General features: G+C 40.4%; 1 protein-coding gene across 5 annotated transcripts; it reads right to left on the bottom strand.

The window, feature by feature from the left end:
- Window positions 1-456: 456 nt before the first annotated feature.
- Window positions 457-21,971, bottom strand: rusc2 (RUN and SH3 domain containing 2). Of its 5 annotated transcripts, none has more exons than XM_007892216.2 (11): window positions 19,930-21,971; window positions 14,209-15,000; window positions 13,039-13,230; window positions 11,912-12,055; window positions 10,360-10,436; window positions 9,639-9,813; window positions 8,872-8,977; window positions 5,887-5,933; window positions 4,474-5,440; window positions 2,466-2,587; window positions 457-1,232 (listed from the first exon to the last, which is right to left on the bottom strand). In XM_007892216.2, exons 1-11 carry the CDS (start codon window positions 21,875-21,877, stop codon window positions 1,057-1,059), a joined length of 4,746 nt encoding a protein of 1,581 aa, XP_007890407.2. In that variant the 5' UTR covers window positions 21,878-21,971; the 3' UTR covers window positions 457-1,056. The 5 variants fall into 5 exon arrangements, with proteins under 5 accessions (XP_007890407.2, XP_007890406.2, XP_007890411.2 ...); XM_007892215.2 differs by having other exon boundaries at window positions 457-1,237; window positions 2,423-2,587; XM_007892218.2 differs by having other exon boundaries at window positions 1,114-1,232; window positions 2,423-2,587.
- Window positions 21,972-21,991: the final 20 nt, after the last annotated feature.

A 21,991-nucleotide genomic window follows, 5' to 3' on the forward strand; every position in this document is an offset into this window, starting at 1 on the left:
GAAAGATAGAGTTGGGTGTCATCCGCATACATGTGGAAGTTGACCCCATGTCTGCGGATGATGTCACCAAGGGAGAGCGTGTAGATATTAAAGAGGAGAGGGCCAAGGACAGAGCCCTGGGGGATGCCAGAGTGACAGTGCGGGAGCTGGAGGAGAAACCGTTAGAGGCAACAAAGTGGATCTACATAGTAGATTCTTATGGCACATAGAAATATATATTTTTAAAAATTCAGTGACTAGCAAGCGTAAAATGATCAATTCTGAAAGATATAAAATTGGTTAGAGTAACTAGGTCCTTCGCTTCACAAAAAATAACGATATGCAAAGGACTATAAATACCCAGTGTGTCCCAAGCAATCATAATTTCGGCACTTTTTATTAATATGCAAAATAAATAATACAATACATGTTGAAAGAATGTCAAAATAAAACTAAATGTGGTGCACCTTCTTTGACTGCATATGTACAAGCAGGAGGTATATATTACTACAAATTGTTATATTTTCATTGATTCCTCTGCTAGCTGAAACATGAAACATTCTCATCGAATGGTTTGCAAGGGTAGGCAGCAAAGTCACCCTCCAGCATCCAATCAAGGCACCAATACTGTCTTTCACAAACAGAAATACTGCCTGTTGTCTGCACGTCACAAATTCATGCAATTTACACAATCTCAAATAAAACTTTGATGTACATTATTAAATAATAAAAACTGTAACATATACTAATTCTGTACCACTTACAGGAAAGGCTGTCAAATTTAAAGCTGCTCATATACTATTCAAGGCATGTGAAAATTAGAACAAATGGGGTTGTGTGCCATGCATGCATATAGTCACTAACACTAGAACGAGAATTGAGTGAGGAGAAATATTTCCTATTTGTTATTGTTTACTGAATGCACTCAATGACGATTAAAGGAATAAGCAAATAAATATTGGCAATTTTGTGTTTCTTTTGCTTGATTTGATCTTGTTGGAAGTTAATTTGTTCACTTTCTCTCCGTTCTCTCCCACCCACCACCATTCATTTTGCACAGTTCTTTGAGCATTCAGATTAATAGTCTTCATCTTCTGGATGAGTCACGTACATAATGGGTACCAATCCACACTCAGCACCAAGGCCACACAGCAGCCAATCTGCATCGACTTTGGATACCACCCTCAGAATGTCGCCTTTCTTAAAGCTCAGCTGTCCCTTCTCGGTTGCTATGTGATGACAAAGTGCTTTCACTGTTCTTCAAGGGGAAAAAAAGGAAAATGTGTCTGAAATGCTGAATGCAACACGCAGGGTTCAATATTAATTGCTTTTTCATGTCAACTCCCACCACCCAATTCCCAACTGATATTTTTCTTGATATCCTCCTGCATTTTCTTTTAATATATGAAATACCCAACTGCATCATTTTTTGGGTTAAACTTGAAAAGTAATCTCCCAATAAATAATAAATTTAACATGATCAACAACAAGAAAGTACACAACTCAGATGGGACATTAAACCGAGGTCCCGTCTATCTGTTCAGGTGGCCATTAAAGATCCAATGACATTATTCAAAAAGAGAAGTGAGGTTCTCCTGGTGTTCTAGCCAACAAGGCCAGTATGTCGCAAGCGATCATAATTTCGGCAAATAATCCCCCCAAAAATTTGTCACTCTGGTTGTTCGTGCAACTTTGCTATGTGCAAATGTGCTGCCGTTTTAGCCAGCAAATACACAGTCACTCCATTTCACAATATTTCCTGTGAAGCGCTTTGAGATGTCCTTCTGATGTGTAAAGCAAGGATTATTATTATTATTATTAACTCAGAAGAAGGAAGTTGAATGGTCAGTTCAGATTTGACTCTTAGAGTGATAACAATATGGAATAGACTAGGCAGGTAGACAGTAGAGGTAGATTGTGCCAACTAATTCAAGGGGGAATTCAGTAGCTACTTGATGAAGAATTTAATTGATTGAGGGATATAAGAGATAGAATCATGTAGGATTATCTTGTTTAACTTTGGAACTGGCCAGGTGGATTACAGCGGTCTTTTTCTTTTTCGTATGTTTCCATCTTGGAAACAAACAGAAAGTCCTGTAGTTCATTGGTTAGGGCACTCGCCTCGCAAACGAGAGACCTGGGTTTGATTCCCGGCAGGATGAAATGTTGGACAGGTTTCCTTACTCCACACGCCTCTGTTTACCTAGCAGTACATAGGAACCCGTTTGTTAGTCGATTAGTACATTGCTTTTCCGGGGGCAATAATTCCTTCAAAAAAATAAATAAATTGGTCACTCAATCTACGATTGTTGTAGGACACTGCTGTGCGCAATTGGCTGCCGCGTTTCACCCACAAAATATACCGTCAATTCAACTGAAACCATTTCACACAGAATATATAACAAGTGCCCCAGGATCAGGGAAACAATGTAAAAACTACTACCGCTCATGCTGAGCTTTTGTTTCTTGAGATTCAGGCTGACTACCTCCAGACTGTTGTGGGGTTTGTTCTACTGTGGGTGGAGGTCCTCTCCATTTCCCAGTTCCCATAGTTTGCACCATTAGATCATACACTGATTGATCAAGTCCCAACCAGCCAGAGGGCAACCTGAAAACCAAAGAAAACAATAAATTAATATCCTAACATACTACAAATAATCAAATGGACTCACGGTGCTGTTCTACAGGTCAGAGGTGGGAACTTCCAATTGGTAACTCATTGAGTGAGATTCTTTCATCTTTGGCAACCTTTGAAACTATTAACACAATGACGACAAATTACACATGTATCACACCTTTCACCTCAGGAGGATGTCCCAAGGCACTGGACAGTCAAGGATTTGCACCCTATACATTGTTGATTTTTGTTTAATATAAGCAACTAATTACTTCATGAATTAGGTCTTGAATTATTTGGTCCAAATCTAGAGAAGCATTTTAAAATTATCAAGGTGTTCACACACAGGATAGATAAAACGTACTTAAATGTATGTATGAATGTACTTCTAACTCAGGTGGGATCAAATATAATCAATCCAATTATTGTCAAACAACAGTTAGTTTTATCTTTTTATTAAAGAGACAGGAGTGTAATTAATACTCAATAACACATAAATGCAATCCACAAACATTTTGAGGGTTACTTCGAGAGAGCAGACCAAAGCAATTCACAAAGTCCACATTTAATCTCACCTGGTGAAACCTCCTACTTAAATTTGTTTCAGCAAAATGACCCCAGTGCAGTCAGTTTCAAGATTGTGACCTTCGATATATACTTAACTTTTGTATCAATTCAGTGTAAAATGTACACTATAATTAAGCCACTAATTTGGTCAGTTAGAGATGGAAAGGACGGCTACTGAGAAAAACAGAAAGCAAGTACTGGTCCAGTAAGGTTCTCTCTCCGAAGCTACAATGATAGTCTGAGGTCGATGTCTAATTGTACAATGCTTGACCTGGAAGCGAAGACAATGTGCACAAAATGTGAGGAAGAAAAATCTATTTTCCAGCACAGGCAATCCTTGCCAAAAATTATGCTAAAATAAGATTTGGTAGAGATCCAAGCAGTTTATACAGGTCATTTTTACACAGAAGATAATTAATGACTGGAAAGTGTTGCCAGGGTAGAGGCACTGTATTGAAGCATTCAAAAAACAGCTTGATGCTGTAATGGGAAAAGGCAGGATTGATATTCTGGAAGGATTAGATTAATTAGGCTGAAGAGTCTTCTGCATCCAAACTTTATTTGTCATCTCATGAAGTTGTTTCATCAACCTCTGAATTGGAACATGATAATTGTAGGACTATAGCAATCTATTGGGATTGGGGTGGGGGGGGGGGGGGGAGTTTATGGGAAGGAAAAAAAACTTAAATCTGGAGGGAAGAGGAAATATATTTTGCTTTTTAATATTCTTCAAAAATAATATTGGGTTACACATGAGATACTAAATTGCCGAAATGTTTGACGCCAGATTCGTAAAATGGTGAATCACAAATCAGAAAGCTTTGGCAAAAGGCCCTTTGATTAAAACAATGAATAGTCACCAGCCGTTCTTTAGATTCTGCTGCCTTTGGATTCAAGATTTGCCTTTTCCGAATCTCACAATCTGATATTCGCAGTGGATTGCAATTAGCAACTCAAATCCGGTTGGCAACTGGCACATTTTATACCCATCATTTGGAAAGTAAACATTTAAATTGAAACATCTGTTAAACCCTGACTCTGCAATTACCTGCTTCTATCCCGCTACCTCACCCACTCTGCTTATCAATCCCGCTTTTAAACCTATCTCTGCAACCACACCTAGGGTCACTTTCCCTCCCCCTTACTCCAACCCCTACCTCTGTGAAGTGTTCAGACACATTATTCTATGTGAAGGGTGCTTTCGAAACTTGAAAAATGGGTCACATCTAAATCTGACACAAAGAGCAAACTGTCCAATATTCAGAACAATAGTATACAATCAGAACAAATGGTGCCCCAATAGTTCTCACCTGCTTCTCTGGGATTTCCCCAGACATGGTTCTTCCTTTCTAGTCTGATTTACACTTGCACCAAACAAGCGACCCCACCACATCCCTGGCCTGCCCGCGGCAAGCTCTTGGCTTGGCTTTCCTTCTGCAGCTTGTTCACGTGTCACCATGTTTCCATTTGCTTTACTGGGTTTAAGTTCGTGGAGCATAGACTCTGGAGGGCTGCCCATCCAGGAGGGCTTAGCTTCCTTTTTAGGGCCCTTGGTCTGAGCTTCCCCCCGATGTTCCTTAGCTGCTGCTCCCTCTCTGGAGTGACGACATGGAACACTTGTAATGTTTGATTTTTCCAGTCCACAAACGGACCCATTCTCCGCTCCTTCTGCAACACCTTCTCGCAGGGGCACCTTCTCTATTCCTCCCCTTTGCCATTGAGGTGCTGCAGCTGTACTTTGCTTCTTTCTCTTCTCCCATTTTACAAAATTTGATCCATCCCCAGACCCTTCAATATACACCTGGGAGCTCTGCATGAGCTGGTACCACCACCCTGCCTGCTTATCCTTCTTCATCGCAATCACTTTCTCTTTACTCTTTCTCTCCATAGTCTGTACATCTTCATCTGGTTCATCCACGAATATTCCATCTCTTGCTGTTGCAACCTTTGCATCTTCACTTTGTGCAATTCCTTCCGATCTGCTCTCTCTGTTTGTTTCAGGCCCAGAACTGAAGCTAACGCCATCGCCTTTGGTTCTCATCAGCTGGAAGGTGGAGTGCACAGACTGCAGCAGGTCCTGCTTCACCCGCAGTTGCTCCTTCTTCTTCAGTTGCTCCTTGTTCATTTGCATAACTTGGTGCTCAAACATCAAATCCAGATCGAAGGGAAGCAATGAAAGAGGCTGCAGTAAAAGAAGCAGCTCCTCAAACAGCGGTTGGCAAACACTGTGCGATAGTGCCAGGAAGCCAGTGGGCAGATAGTGGACACCAATAATATCTAACAGAAGGAAAATAAAGATTTTTTAAAAAAGATTTTGAACTTATGCAACTTTGACATAGTAGTTCAATTTGGGCGTATTTCTAAATGATCGAGGGATTGTCATTATCGAGGGATTGCCTATTATTATTTCCAAACAGGATTTCTCAATGAAGAAATCTGAGTGGGGATTCCTCCTGCTAAAGGAAGTACAGTTCATCACACTTCACTCTGACTGGAACAACCGACTCTTAAAACAGATTGAGGAGAAACATTATTGGGAGTCGGCATAACCAACAACGCAGATTTCTTGGGTCACTTAAAGAGAAAATAAACTATGAAAATTGTTTTTTTTTAATTACGTCTGCAATTCTGGCAGCTGCACACATCATCAGTGTTGCCACAGTTACGTTTAAAATACAAGGATGCAAGGGCTACAACAGCAATTGTGCTTTATTTTTTCTTACCTTCATGATTGTTTAAGTGGTTAAACCAAAATTCCAAGGACCTAATACTGCAACAAAAGAACAGAAAGATATTGAGTACAAAAAAAGTATTAAACCCACAGGGAGTTTTTTTTAAAAAACAGGGCAGAAAAATGTGAAACTCTTAGTTCGTCAATCTTTCATTTTTTGCTACTCCTCATCTAATTATATAAACAGACAATTTTTTTGTTAAAAAGGAATTTTGGAAGGGATTTAAACAATTTTAGATTAACAACAACAACAACAAGATTTAATTTATAGAGCGCCTTTCACGTCGGGAGGACATCCCAAGGTGCTGGACAGTTGGGTCGGGACCCGAGCAGGGGGGAACTGGTCAGGAGGAGGGGAGGGAAGGGAGTGAGTGAGGAGGGGGTAGGGAGTCGAGAGGGGAGCTGAAGGCACGGTCGAAGAGAAAGGTCTTGAGACCGGCCTTGAAGGAGGAAAGGGAGGAAGCAAGGCGAAGGCACTGGGGGATGGAGTTCCAGAGCCTCGGGGCTGAGAGGCTGAAGGCCCGACCACCGATGGTAGGGCGGTTAGGGCGGCGGGGGATGTGGAGCAGACCGGAGCCAGAGGAACGGAGGGTACGGGCAGGTAAGTAGGGGGATAGTAGGTCGGAGAGGTAGGAGGGAGCAAGGCCGTGAATGGCCTTGTAGGTGAGGATGAGGATCTTGAAATCAATCCTCTGGGGGATGGGGAGCCAGTGGAGGCGAGCGAGGGTGGGAGTGATGTGGTCCCGAAGCCTGGTGCGTGACAGTACACGAGCTGCAGAGTTCTGAATGACCTGCAGCTTGTGGAGGGAGGTGCCAGGAAAGCCGGCGAGGAGAGAGTTCCCATAGTCCAGCCTTGAGGTGATAAAGGCATGGACCAGTGTTTCAGCAGTGAGGGGTGAGGTAGTGCCCTAGTCTGGTGATATTCCGGAGGTGGTGGAAGGCGGTGCCAGTTATGGCGCGGATATGAGGAAGAAAGGACAGCTCAGGGTCGAACAGAACAGATTAAGGAGCATAACAAGGAGGGTACATTCATATATTTATAAGGATGCTACTGGAGGTGAGATGATTAGAGCTATGAAGAGAGTCAAGTTAAGGATTCTTTGCAATGAAGCAGAGAAGGTTGAGGGTTGATATCATAGAGGTGTTTAAGATAGTGAAAGGGTTTGAGAAGGGTTTGCCAACCTCCTGCATACCAGAATTACTGTGCATAAATTGGCTGCCTCATTCACCTACAAAATACTTTAAATGTAGACCCTACACTTTAAGTGAAAATCCCGTGAAGGGCTTTGAGACATTCTACTGACATGAAAGGCATCATATCCAATGCAAGGATTACAACAACATCAAAATTACATTTATAGAGTGCCTTTCACATCGGGAAGACATCCCAAAGCGCTGAACAGTCAGCATAGGGGAGGGGTGGTGTAGGGGTGAGGGTAGGCAGAGAGGTGGGAAGGTGACCAAAGGCACGATCAAATAGAAGGGTCTTGAGACCGGCCTTGAAGGAGGCAAGGGAGGAAGTGAGGCGAAGGGAACATGAGATGGAATTCCAGAGTGTGGGGGCAGAAAGGCTGAAAGCCTGACTACCAATGGTAGGGCGGGTCGGGCGGGAGGCGTGGAGCAGACCAGAGCCCGCTGAACGGAGGGAACGGGCATGTTGGTAGGGAGTCAGCAGGTCAGAGAGGTAGGAGGGGGCAAGGCTATGGATGGACTTGAAAGTGAGGATGAGGATCTTGAACTCGATCCTCTGGGGGATGGGGAGCCAGTGGAGTCGGGCAAGGGTGAGAGTGATGGAGTCATGGAGACTGGTATGTGAAGGGAAGAGGCTTACTTAAGGTAAGCTTTAAGTGTGAAGGGAAGAGATTACTTAAGGATTATTATTTAGTTTATAATGTGAACCTTCTTTCACATAGGAAAATGTCTCAAAGCATATTACTGAGATGGAGTAGGAGGCAGAGCTTCAACCGTGCCTTCAGCTCCCCTCTCGACTCTCTAGCCCCTCCTCGCTCCCTCCCTTTCCTCCCCTCACCCTGGCCATTTCCCCCCTGCTCGGGTCTCGACCCAACTGTCCAGCACCTTGGGACGTCCTCCCGATGTGAAAGGCGCTCTATAAATGAAATCTTGTTGTTGTTGAGCTGGTTAGGAGATGGGGTGTAGGAGGAAGGTGACTAAATATGCACTAATTGTAAATAGGGAGGAAGTCTAAAGGAAGCAATTCCACATCCAGGTGCTTGCTTTACTCTGGATGCAGTCAGTTCAATACCATCTCAGTAAGCACCAATGATTGTCTTATAGCTATTTTGTTCGGTTTGCTGTGGAGAGTGTCGGGTTGTAACACAGCTGGGGATGCAGTGAGGACAAGATCAGCCTGAGTACTTTTGGAGCCCCTTTTCTAGGCTGAATAGATGTGTGGCTACAGCTGGGAGTTTACGAGGGCAGCTTCTTATTGCTCCCAGGACAGAAAGCTAGAGGCAGGGACATGAAGCAGAATGTGTGTGAGAGCGTGGCCCTATGCCATCATCATCATTCATCCTACAGGTCGGATAGAATGTGAGGTGTGTTTTGTGTTGGATTTTGAACTGGCCACATCTCATTCTGCAGATGGATGTAGAAGAGGAGGAGGAGGAGTTGAATTCTAGTGAAGTTAGTTTAGAGGGCATGAATGGCATTAGTCCATATAATCAATTGGTCATTTTCAATCCACGACTGTTTGTGGGACACTGCTGTGCGCAATTGGCTGCCACGTTTCGCCCATAAATATGCAGTCAATTCAATTTATAGCATATTCTGTGAAGAGCTTTGAGACATCTAGAAGACGTGAAAAGCGCTCTATCAAATGCAAGGATTATTATTATTATTATTATATCCAGCCGTGTGATCAGCCAACTTCTGAACTGAAACCTTTTGTTAAATAATGCAACAGTCTTCTTTATGCTAACGTGATCCATTGTTAAGTTATGAATTAGCTGTAACTTACTTGAGAAGACCAAAGATGAAAGCATTAAATCTAATGCTGTGATTAGTTAATTCAGTGTACTGACTTATCTTGCAAAACAGATTGTTGAGTGCCTTGGTCGAAGGACCTGTAAAAGAAAAAAACTTTTAACATCAAAATAAAGCTGTAAATCCTTCAACTTTCCATATGGTTCAATGGGTTAGCAAACTATTCTTTTACCTCCAGGTTTTTGAGTTTTAACCAAGCTCATGGTCATGAAAGCAATCACAAAATCATAGAATCATAGAATCCTTCAACACAGATGGAGACCATTCGGTCCATTGTGCTATCCAATTCATCCCACTCCCCATAGTCTTGTAATTTTTTTTCCTTTCAACTAAATATCCAATTTCCTTTTGAAAAAACATTACATTTTATGCTGTAATTAGTTAACCAAGTGTTTCCATTCCCTGACAACTCAATCAATGGATTTGAGTTTTGGCACAAAGATCCCCAATTTAAAATGCACTTTACATTCATTGATTCACTGTGCATCAGAACAAACAACATTATGAGCCAGCCTGGCTCGTTTCTTAAACTTTAAGGGCAGACCAATTATTTGAGGGTAGAGATTCTTCACATTCCACTCCAGTTGATCCTGCAGGCCAAAGTCCTAGCAGGTAGGGTGGTCGTGTATCCTTTTCTAGCTGTTATTTGGCATTTTTGGGGTGGAACCTCTACCTTAATCCTCACTTTAATTCTGAACACTGAAGATTTTATATAACAATGATTGAAACTGCTGGTCATACCAAGCTGAGTGGAGGCCTCAATCACAGTCCATGGCAGGTTCTTCCTTTGTCCCACAATCACGTCCAGAACATATGCCTTCAACCCATCCTGAAGAATGTTTCTCATGGCTGGACACAGGTATTTAAGTATCAGATGACCCACATTCGGACTTACTGAACTGTTGCCGAGCTTGGCCTGAAAAGTAACAAGCCTCTACAGTTCATCTACTTTTATGTCTGCTACAGTACGATATACAGTAGGTTTATTTTCAATAATTAACCTTAATATTCAACAGTGTTTCAAAAGCTAACTGTGTCAGCGAGGACCATATTTATTACTGGAAACAGCACAAATAATGCACTCACAATAAATAATCCTATTTTCTCACTCTCAAAATCGGTAGCAGGGCAATAATCCTACAAATTGGTGGAGTCACATATGGGGTAACATTCCACTTGAGTTTAGATTTATTATGTATGTCATATGTAATGTAATAAGTCACACCACTAAAATTAAAAAGGTGAATTCACTATAGGAAACTATTACTTAACCATTCGATTTTAAAAACTGCAAACAAATCAAAAATGATTACTATTACTGCTTTAGTTTTTTTAAAGGAAAGAATTGCATTCAATACAAATTACCAAATGGCACACTGATGTGCAGGTAATGACAAACCGCACACAAATCAGTTCATACACACAGACCAGAGCTGTGGTAACATTTCATGTTTTGTTGTACCTTCACGCCAGGCTCTCTACTTGTCCCGAAGTGTGCTACAATTAGATCAACAGCAGTGTTCACAGCCTTAACAAGACCTATAATAATAAAATAAGACAAATGATACAGGACTTGGAATGCAGTAGATTTTTTAACAAAAAAATAATAACATTAATAACCTAAAACACATTAATAACAACCAGAAAAGTATTTATATAGCGCCCTTCACATGAGATAGTGTCAGGACTCTGAACACAGTCTATACTGACAATGCAATGCGGTGTTGGGGTGTGCTGCATTGTTGGAGATGCTGTTCTCTGGACACGATGTTAAACTGAGATCCCATTTGCTCACTTAGGTGGACACTTAAGATCCCAAGGCACTATTCTAAAAAGAGAAGGGAGTTTCTTCTGGCCAACAATCCCCCAGGTAAAATTGGCTGTTTGTCGGATACTACTGTGCACAAATGGACTGCCGCGTTCGGCTACAAAATACACAGTCCCTACACTTTACAGCATCCAGTAAAGTGCTTTGAGATGTCCTCTCAATGTGAAGACGCTTATATCAAGTATAAAGATTATTATTAGTATTACTGGTTTTGTTGCCCATTACCTGGGCCAATAAAAACGTGCGAGCGCACTTTTCCCACAAAATCTGTCTCAAACACTCAACCCCCTTCTACAAACCCCTACAAATGTGGTTTATGGCCCCTGGCCCTCCCGGCTGTTTACCTGCCTTCATTGTGGGCTCTGGACATGCATGCACAGTGCGGTGCAAGCGGCAAATGAGCTTCACTCGGAAGCCCTACCGTTCTGATTGTCTGTGTGTCTTTCTCTGTATGTTTGCGTGTGTGTCTCTCTGTGTCTGTGAGTGTCTGTGTCTCTGAGTGTGCGTGTGTGTCTGTCTCTGGGTCTGTGCGGTGCTGGGCCCTGAGAGCTCCTGTAGCCTCGCTGGTCCCCCCTCCCACCTCTCAAAAAAAGGGCCACCCATTTTTTGTTAAAGAAGCAATTAATATTTTTTTTGCAACAATCTAATATGTGTTATTTCCTCATGTTTAGTTTTTATCAATAAAGTGAAAAAATGTAGGTTGGCAGTAAAATGTACCTCAATAGCACCAATCAACTCCTCGCCATTTTCTGCAAAATGCAACAAAAACTCCCCCACGATTTGGGGCAAAGATTTCCGCATTTTTCTATTGGCCCAACCCATTACTCTTTTCAGACAACCACCTTGATAGTGATTTGCATGATTTGAATAGGGTTAGCATTGAAACTAATAACATTAAAACAGGAGTATACCATTCATCTTGTTGAGCCCCCAATCCCCCACTCAAAATGTCCACTATTTTATTACATTATCGCAGGAATTTTAATCCCATTTCTCTTGTCTTTGCTCCATATTCCTTGATCTCTTCATTTCCCAATCTCTCTCTCTCTTTCAACATTCTAACAACATCTCAAAATATCTTAAAAAGACAATATTTTATTTTAAAAAGTATCTTTTTATATATTCAAACGCCAAGTACCTGTTTTGATGTACATATCATATTGTTCAAAACAAAGGTGTGTTTTACCTTTCTTCTGTAACAAGTCAATGGAGACACTTTCAGTGTTTCCATCAGGGGATAAGCAGAATTCAGCCGGAGGTTTCTCAGCCAGGGAGAAGTAATCTGGAAAGAAATCGTTGTAATAGCTCTGGAGCTGCTTGACTGACTGGCCTAGAACAAGAGAGAGGAGAGTGCATTATCTAAACCAGGGATAACTCCAAATTCATATGTAGATGCTATTCAAACAAAATACTCTGCAACAAAATATTAAATTTTTTTTAAAAAATGCCTTCTCAGAGTATAACATTGTGTTCCTTATTTTATCCTCAGATCTGAGGGAAATACAGAGATAGATTCAACTTATTACACTTTATATTACCCCTTATAAAAACTTTTTATGTACAGGATTATCGCAACAAAAAATACCAATGAAGTTAATCACAATTTAATATAATAGCATATAACTACACATTGCTCAACTATTCATTGTTATTTAAACTTCAGTAGCTGCAGTTTGCGGCTGTTTTTTTCAAAGACACAGTGATTCTTAAAATTCCCTCTCTTTTGCATTTTGTTTGCAGACCTCTGGGCAATATTATTCTATACCTTGTCACAAAGATCACACAGGAACAGCCTGGAGTGACTTGACTCCTTTTCCCTGAGGTAAGGTCTCTGTGCACCCACATGAAGATCTACCTATTGATGCAATTGTAGCTGTGTGAACCTATGCCACAAGCAGCATAGACTTGTCTGCATAAGCTTACATTATCCAACTGTTTGACCTCACTATTATCATATTGTTAACCCTTAGAGAAATTAAAACAAGTAACAATTACTGCTCGAAGTGCCATCTACATCAAGTTCCTAAATAAGATTATGTCTTCCTAATATTTAAAAATTTAATTTCTCGATTATTTTAAATTGCCTAGTTCCAAACATGTTATAAAACAGCGTCAATTTGCATATGGTAAACGTAACTGCTTTCGGAAACTATTTGTTAAACAGAAGAATTAGTAAAGAGAAAGAAGAACAGAATATTAATATATTAAGCAAAGAAAAGCGTGCCTCGGTCAGCAGATCTAAATACATTCAATTTTAACAACATCCACACACTATATTGTATAACGTTCTAAATGCATAAAAAAAAACTGCACCATATAACTTTGAACGTAAATGGTTAACACCACTTAGGCCAGAGAATTCCAGATAGGCATTCTTCCTAGTCATCCCAGCACCTGACAGTTTAGGATCCAAATTATTGACAAATCCAGTCACACGACCATGAGTGAGAGGATTTCTTCTCCGATATTCCCTCCACTTTAATGTCTGAGGTGAAAGGTGGTTAGCTGGAACACACAGCAGATGAAAAAGATAGAAGAAGCAAGAGAGATTTAGTGAATTAAAGAGTAAATCTAGTAAACATTCCACTGAATATTTATCATCAGATGGTGAGAAATTCATACAGCCTTAACTTTGAAGCTGGGTTTGTGTAAATTCTTGTAAGTACTGCAGAAAACTGACTGAATTTAACAATTTGCGAAACTGTGGATGCTCAAAAATGCTACATAGAAGAATCTCGACCCAGGTAAAATTTCTCCCCAAGAGTGCTTAGCTAATGCTCACAATCGATGGTATTTAACACAAAGCTTTTGAGTATCACTCACTCAAAAGTAAGTTATCTAACAGAATGAACAAATTATGAATGATTATAGAATATTAAATCTTCACATCAATTCAGAAACTTTGTGATTGAAATTATGCATAAAGTAACATTATTTTCTGAAAAAAATGTTTAACGTGCTGATTGTCACCCTCCTTTTGGGTAGTTTTGGTTGGTAAAGATCACCTTCAAATGTCTTTACAGATGCATTTCCAGTGATTTTGTGGTCAAATATGCAGATATTTAATAGGATTTGTAAAATTGAATGCTGAAGCCAATCAGATGAGCGTCACGTCAACTTAAGAGAGAATGCCTTTCCAACACTCTCCTACCAGTCTTCTTTGATCCAAATTCTTGGAGCCAAATTCTCACAGGCCTGCGTTGTTGACAGGATTTGATACACTGTTTTTCTGAACCTTTAATCAATCCTATTACTCAGCTTGCATTTTTACTCTAACATTTTGGTAAAGAAAGCATTGCTGTCACCGTTTCAGTGAAGAAAGTAGCCTGGTTTCTTGTCAAACCATTGACTTACACACTCTGGTACGAGTTACATAATAAGTTAATTTAACATGGTAATTGCAGCTACTACTCCGAATTGTGTTGTTATAAATTACAACTGGGATGCTATAATTATTTTGAAGAAAATAAATAAGACATATACCAGCAATGGAGCTTGATGCCAAGCTGTTTATCTGCCCTGATTTTCCACCTTGACCTCGGTTATCTCTCTGGTAATCTAGAGGCCTCCTGACACTACTTGATGTTAAGCTAGTAGATGGTAGGAACACATTTTGATGTGGACAATAACTGGACATCTGTGCAGTCTGAAAGTATCCTTGTTCCTTCTTCTGCGTTTCCTTGGGACTCTTTCTTCCCTGCCTACCTACATCACTGGTCTGTCCAAGTTGACCTTTATGAGGTGAAGCAACACTTCGTGGTGGGGAAGACCGCCCTGGAAGAAGACTAGCAGATAAGGGGCAAGATTTGCTTCGTGGAGGGTGGCTAACATCATTTCTTTCTGGTGAGAGAATAGAAGAGGACGAATCTCCACTCTGTAAGACAACTGGATTGCTCCTGACTGGTGAGTAACTGCCCAGTGGTGATGGCCTAATTGCATCTGGAGCAGGTCTCCTCAAACCGTAATCATTTATCGGTAGAGAGCTTCCCTGTGTTTCATCTTCAAAGCCTTTTTGTGCCTGACCTGCAATATTCTCAAGCGATGCCGTACCAGCAGAAGAACTAGAAGTGCAAGTTGAATGTTCATTTGTTGTCAGTTGACTATTTGGAATACTGTACATGTACGAGACAGAAGATGCACTGTGATTTTGGACTGGGCGAATCCTGGGAAGCTGCTTGCTCAACGGATGATGAAGGATGAAAGGTTGAATAGGCAAAGTAGTTGGCCGCTGCTCCTTACTGTAACGGATAACTCCCTTGGCTTCTGCTCCACCACCTACAACAGCAAAGTAGACAAAGGACAGAGGAAAGAAAGAAATAAATAAGGCCAGAAGCAATAGAAAAAGGCAGCAAAGGACAGATTACTTTTCCCAAGCATTAAAACGTTATTTGACAGAAATTACAGATAGGAAAGTGAAACAGAAACATGGATGGAACAGTTTCATGACAAAATTGTTTCCAGTGATTAGTTTTAAAGTAAAGCTCAAAATGCTAAACAATAGCACCCTGATCTTTTGTTAATTTTATTGTTTAAGAAGCTAGTCATAATTTCCAATATGATGAATTTCCAAACTGAAATGTACCATCGGGGGAGGTAGCGAGTAAAGGCCAGGAACACCCACACAGGATTTGAGCCATTATCTGCAAAATTGGATAGTCAGAATATTCCCTGTAGTGTAAAACCACCTCCTTTACAAATACTGTAATTTATGTCAGCAATTTCAAGACGGAATTAGACAGCTAGTTGGTTAAAAATTCAAGAGAATTGTATGAAAGATAAAGTTGTATGGAATTTTTTTTAATATAAAAAGTTTTACTTTGGGACCATCCAGATTGATGGCAATAGTCTTTTCTGGTCCATTAAATTCCTCTGTTCTACTCCTGACTTTGTAGTCACACATTTCACATTCTACAAAAATCCCACAGATCATGAGTCATACATTCAGAAAACAACAAATTGTATTCATAAAGTGCCATTCACATCCCAAGGTGCTGGACAATTGAAGATTGTCACCCAAGCTGATGGATGGATTTGAGAGGGGTAAGAGCCAAGGGGGTGTGGACGACAGAAGGTGCAGTCAAAGAGGGCAGTCTTGAGACAGATCTTGAAGGAGGTAAGAGAAGGGGCGAGGTGAAGGGATTCTGGATTTTGAGCTCCAGAGAATGGAGCAGACAGGCTGAAAAATGTTTTGTGTCAAAACAGACGTAAACACCACTCCAAATAAATTGTTTTATTAGAACAACTTATACTATATAGCCCCAATAATGTAGAAGCGCGACACAAAATGCCAAACAATGGAAGCTGTGGAACACAAGAGTTGTTGCATTTAGGAGGAAGCAAAATATACACATGAGGGAGGAGGAAATAGAAGTTTATGGGAGGAAGTAAGCAAAGGGTGGAGACTCATGTGGAATATATGAATACTGTCACGGACGAATGGCCTCTGGGACTCTACTCTGCGTGAGGGATGTGATATACGTGCAAATTGTTGTTGTTGTTTCCTTGCTGTGCATTCTATGTAAGTCTATGGAAGAGTTCAAAGAAGATGTGGAATAGGAGAGGATTACACAGAGGGGGAGGAGTGAGACCATGCAGAGATTTGAAAATAAGGTTCTTGAAGTCAAACTTTGGGGAACAGTAAGCCAGTACAGCATGGTAAACACAGGATGATAGAAATGCAAGAAAATTTACAGGGCAGGACTTAGGGTGGACTGAAGTTAGTGAAGAGTGGAGCCTAGGAAGAGACCATTTACAGCATAGATTTCCGCTTTGTAATCAAAATTTTGTATGATAAATTCTAATTATTCCCACAAGTATAATACTTTGTTTCATATTATACATTTTATGAAATAATCACCGTCTCTGAATGCTACATTTTGTTTACCATTTTGCCATTGCTGGCTGGCTGAAATCAACTGAAGTGTTGTAAAGTAAAAGAGAATTTCCTACTCAAAACATTTTACTATCGTTGCAAAAGCAGTAGTTTCAGCTTTTGTCACTTGTGTCTGTCCGCTAGTACATGCCAGAGGCAAGTACGCACCTAAATGGAATTGCTGACAACTGTTGTCATTACTTTCCCTGCTGATATAAACGGCAGGGAATATTTGAGTAGAAATATTTGTATTATACATTTTGGCTTTGTAGCTTGTTGAAAATGGTTCATAGCACTACAGTTAAAAATAGACAATTGTTCAGGTTGTTAAAAATGTTTGCCACTTTTATCTTCAGTAGGATCAACATAGAAGGGTGGTGTCTCTGGCTGTGGATATGAACTTTCTGTATTTGTTTCATTACCCGGAAACAGAAAATGTTTTGGCAGTAAATGGAAGTTGGCAGATAACATTTGCTAGGTTGTGTGCTCTTTTCCCCACGCTATCTCTATTCAGAATTTATAGATCTGGAAAAACAGATATAGGACTTGCCCAGGTGAGGCCCTGTGTCAGCTGAAACTGAATACAAGGAATGTGGAAAAGTGATGGCTTTTGCGCAAGGAGGCACTGCTACAAACATACCTGAAGCTAAGTACAGCTTCAGATCTGAAACTGGATAAAATTAAGATGTCTGATTGAAAGATAGAAGGTACATATCAGGGTTGTGAAGAGCAATTTTTGACAGGTCCCAAGAAGTAAAAATAATAATAATAATCCTTGCATTTGATATAGCGCCTTATTACAATGTTGAGATGTCTCAAAGCACTTCACAGAATATATTGTAAAGCGAATTGACTGTGTATTTTGAGGGCGAAATGCGACAGCCAATTGCACACAGCAGTGTCCCAGGACATTCAAAAATTGGAAAGGGTTATCACAAAAGAGGTTTGGATGAAGAACGCTCATGAAGAACACATCGTTCCACAAAAGAATAATGCTCATATCAGTGGTACAGCTATGAAATTGCTTTCTTCTGTGTTACAATTTCTATGCTTCTATGTTTATACTGACTACAAAAGATGGTTAAAAGGTTTTCCCATGAAAGCATCAGGCTGTTACCTAAGAGCCCAGCATCCTGGCCTTAGCATTCCTTCTTGAAACCCCATTTAGTAGTTAATTACTCTCTATATATAAATTTGTTAAAAATGCACGACTGTTTGAGGGACACTGCTGTGCGCAATTGGTTGACGCGTTTTGCCCACAAAATATACATTCAATTCACTTTACAGTATATTCTGTGAAGCGCTTTGAGAAGTCTCAACGACATGATAAGGTGCTGCATCAAGTGCAAAGATTATTATTGTATAACTGGATAATTCTTTGTATCTGTCCTGAAATTGCCCTTCACAACTGTAAGCATATGCTCTCTTGTCCTGTGTAAATGGCATATCTGAAACTATTATAGTGATTTACTTTATTAATCCTATTTAATATCCTATATTTTTCCAAAACCTACTCTCTGAGGTCTCCTTTTCCTGGCTGAAGAACCCTATCTTTTTTACAAGCTCACAACTCATCCCTCTAATGGGGTTATCCTTGTTGTTCTCTGCACTGCCTCTAGGGAGTAGGCAACCAGAAATATAAGCAGTACTCTAAGCATTGCCGGAACAAAACATTGAACATATTTAGGATATGGCTTGAAGCTATAATGGGTAGATGACAGGGTTGCTCTTATGGAAGATGGAGATCAAATAACCCCAAAAGTCTTCATCAAAACCTCTTTTTTGATCTTACTAAAGAGCTTCCATCTTGAATCATAAATTCTTTAATATATTGTGTAGCAAGAAACTAGTTTAATACTATGTAAGATAACATATTCCTGTAATGACTTAGCTCAAGGATCCTGGAACGTTGCTTTGGAACATCTATATGAATCCTACCACTTTTAACATAAGAAAAATGGAGAATGACATAGCTATTTTGCCCCATTTCAGCTGCATCTTGGGAAACTAAAGCCTCTAAAATGTTAATAAGGTAAGAAAAGTGTGTTTGTTTTAGACGCTATCCCATGTGAAGATCGCTATATAAATACAAGTTGTTGTTTTACTTTAGAATACCAAACTGCCCCATTTAGAAACAATTGAATTAGCTCATTCATGTTAGAGTCAAAGTAAGAGTTTGTTAAGGTCATTAATATTGCTCGTCACCATTTTCTGTCTTGTTAATCTCGAGTTCTAATAAAACAATTAAGTCCTGCATGTAAAGTACAAAATATCCACAAAGGATATTGCTGTTAAGGAACAAAAGTATACAGTTCTGTCTCCCTCAACTACCTGGGCACAAATCCAGCTAAGAGTGATGAGTTAGAAGTTTCTGGTGGCAACTACTGTAAAAGGATGCTTTGTGAAATACATTTGGGCAATCTCAAACCAATTTATAGTGGCATTGGTGCAAAGCATTGGTTATTACAACATGAAATACTTTACCACAAGTGGCTATTGATGCTGAAGCCATTACAGCTTTTAAAAAGTACAGTAATTGGATAAATCTTTGGAAAGGAAAAATATAAAAGGATACAGGTAAAGAAATATAGGAACAGGAGTAGGCCATTCAGCCCTTCGAACTTGTTCTGCCATTCTATAGGATCATGGCTGATCTGTACCTCAAGTCTAATTATCCGCCCTTGTCCCTTATCCTTTAATACCCTAACAAATATCTATCCACCCCAGTCTTGAAAATGTGAATGGATCCAGGATCCACAGCCCTTTGGAGGAGAGAGTTCCAGATTTACACTACCTTTTGGGTAAAAAATTGCCTCCTAATTTCACTCCTAAACGGATTGGTATAATAACTTGTTAAGAGCAGATATTAGTATCAGAGTTGTTAGCTCCAGTGGATAAGGTGGCATCAATTAGGCTTGATGAGCTGAATAGACTCTTGTATCTTCTATGATTCAAAGCACAAAGCTTTCTTTAAATGGACAACCTCAGATAAGTCACATGGAATCATGGTGTTGGAAATGCAAAAATTGCACTAGCATAGAAAGAGGTTTTACTCTCTGTCTATGAGGTCCTCCATATCTGAACAAAGTGTCTTGACACACACCCTACGAATGGCCATTCGGATGAGATACTGGAGTCTGCCAGCACCCCAATAAGAGGCTCAGAGCCTTTAGCAGAAAAGCAGACACAATTGGTTAAAATATAACACTTTTTTATTTTATAGGAAAAACTTTGCTGTAAAGAGGCTATGACGAGAAAACAAATGCACAATAGCAGTTGCTTTTGACCATATTAAGAGAGAGACACACACACGTTTAGAAGATCTATCTTACCTTCTGCTTTCACTCCACCATCAAAAGAAGCACCGTTTGCCATCTGGTTATGGAATGTATTTATTGGTTCCAGTTTCTGAGTGGCTTCTTCAGAATGTTGGGTTCTGCAGGACATCTTATTTTCCAGGTGATCTGTTTCATACACATTTTTGCTGCCCTTTTTGTTGAAACGATGAATAAAAGGTGCGCCACATGAGGCTGTCAAATCCACCCTTGTGGATGAGATCCCAGGCAGACTGTGGTAATGGTCTTCGTCTAGATTAAGAAATACATGATTTTCTTTCTGATTTTCCAATATTGGAGAAAACTCCAGAGACGACTCTCCACTGGATTTCAACGGTGGTGAGTTCCCGCTCCGCTTCCTGGTTCGAGCTATTTCAGCAAATGAAGTGACTCGTCTCGGTGGTGATCTCTGAGATGTCCCAGATTGACCATCACTAAGCTTGCCCGGGCAGCTATACATGCGTTCCAACGATCCTAGCCGAGGAGAAGGGCTCTTATCTAGATTGCGATCGTAACTCCTTGATCTCTGCCTGCCAGCAGTGTTCGATGCAGCAACATTCACATACACTTGACCTTCAATGAGATCTTCAGTAGTTTCCACCATTGCTGTCTCCTCAACACACTCCTCAATTCTGTTATCCTTTTTCATATCTTCTGGTTTCTGGAAGAGATAATACTCTGTAGGTTGGCCAGGACTTGTACTTTTTGTGTGTTCCTCTGAGCAGCTTGTAATTGAAGACTCTACTGGGCTGGGGGTAGACTGAGAAGACAAGTCACAAGTCACTAATTTATAATAGTTTTGTGTTGCAACAACCAGTCTTGCGTGACTTTGAAAGCATGCAGTGAAATCAGAATTTTCTGAAGAACAGGGCATATTTTCACACGGTAGATGATATGAATTGCAGTTGGCATCAAGAGCTGGCGAACATCGCTGATGGCATGAACAGGTTGTCATAACACTGTCTTCATTGTGAATCTCACATGAATTCTTTGGTTCATTGGGCGATGAATGTAGATCCAAGTAGAATGCTCCCATCTCTGGATGACCACAATAAGAAGAGTCATGGGACACATTACCCAAGCTCAAGTTAGACTTTGACTGGCTTTTCATCTTATTGTAGATTGCAGTAAAGTTGACCAGCACACCATCAGAACTGTTACATGATGAATCACTGTTGTAAGTCATATGCTGATTGTCTATTATCTCAGATTGATCTGAAAAGATACCTCTGTTTTGTTGGATATCTAGGCTAGAACTGCTACATGTTCTACTCTCTAGTAAATCTTGCTTTCTGAATGATCCATCTGGGCTGCTGTCCAAGCCTTGATCACAATCAAAGAATAAGGATGAACTGCTACCGTTATTATAATTGCACATTGGTAGCTCCAATTGATCATCTGAAGGTGGTCTTGACATGATGATTTGATTTGACGTCTTGCCGTCAGCTATACCATTCTGCTCTTCTTGACCCTCCGCAATCCCTTGTCTGCTGGCCAGGCTCCATTGCTTTGTGATGTTTTCAATGCCATGTAGGTGAAATGGTTGTTCATGCAGAGGAAATGGTGGTTTATTCATGTTCCTATTCTTCTGAAGATGGAAGGAACTGTGACTGGAGTTTTCTGGGCCAATGTACTCATTGAGAATGAATGAATTGTGCTGTTCACCGCCTGTTCCTTTTAAGTCAGGATGCCGGACTTCAATTTCATCTGAAGCACCAAAGGGTAAACATGAGGCCTGAATTAAGCTGCTATAAACTAATGTCTCCTTCTGAAGTAGGTCTTTCTCTGGTAGAGAAGTAGTCCTTGTGATTCCTAGATCAGTATGGCAGAAAGGGTTTGATCGTTTGCCCATACTACAGCACTGTCTGTCTGGAATCTGGCAATGAACAAGGGGAATGTGATGTACAATCAGCGTTTCCCCTGTTAGTTTGGGCGGGCTGTCCATGCTGTCTTAGGTCATCAGCCGAGCTGGACAGAATATACAGAACCTTTTGTGGTCATACAGACCGTCATTAACATACAATTCATGGTGTAGATTGGAAGCCTGAAAAAGGAATAC

The sequence above is a fragment of the Callorhinchus milii genome, unplaced genomic scaffold (assembly GCF_018977255.1).
Source record: "Callorhinchus milii isolate IMCB2004 unplaced genomic scaffold, IMCB_Cmil_1.0 Scaffold1, whole genome shotgun sequence".
In the NCBI taxonomy this organism is placed as follows: domain Eukaryota; kingdom Metazoa; phylum Chordata; class Chondrichthyes; order Chimaeriformes; family Callorhinchidae; genus Callorhinchus; species Callorhinchus milii.

Coding starts and splice junctions, on each gene's coding strand:
- rusc2 (XM_007892215.2), bottom strand. CDS start 21,877: ATGGACAGCCCGCCCAAACTAACAGGGGAAACGCTGATTGTACATCAC. Junction 5,441..5,886: donor CCACTTAAACAATCATGAAG/GTAAGAAAAAAT, acceptor TCCTTCTGTTAG/ATATTATTGGTGTCCACTAT. Junction 2,588..4,473: donor GGGAAATCCCAGAGAAGCAG/GTGAGAACTATT, acceptor TTTGGTTTTCAG/GTTGCCCTCTGGCTGGTTGG.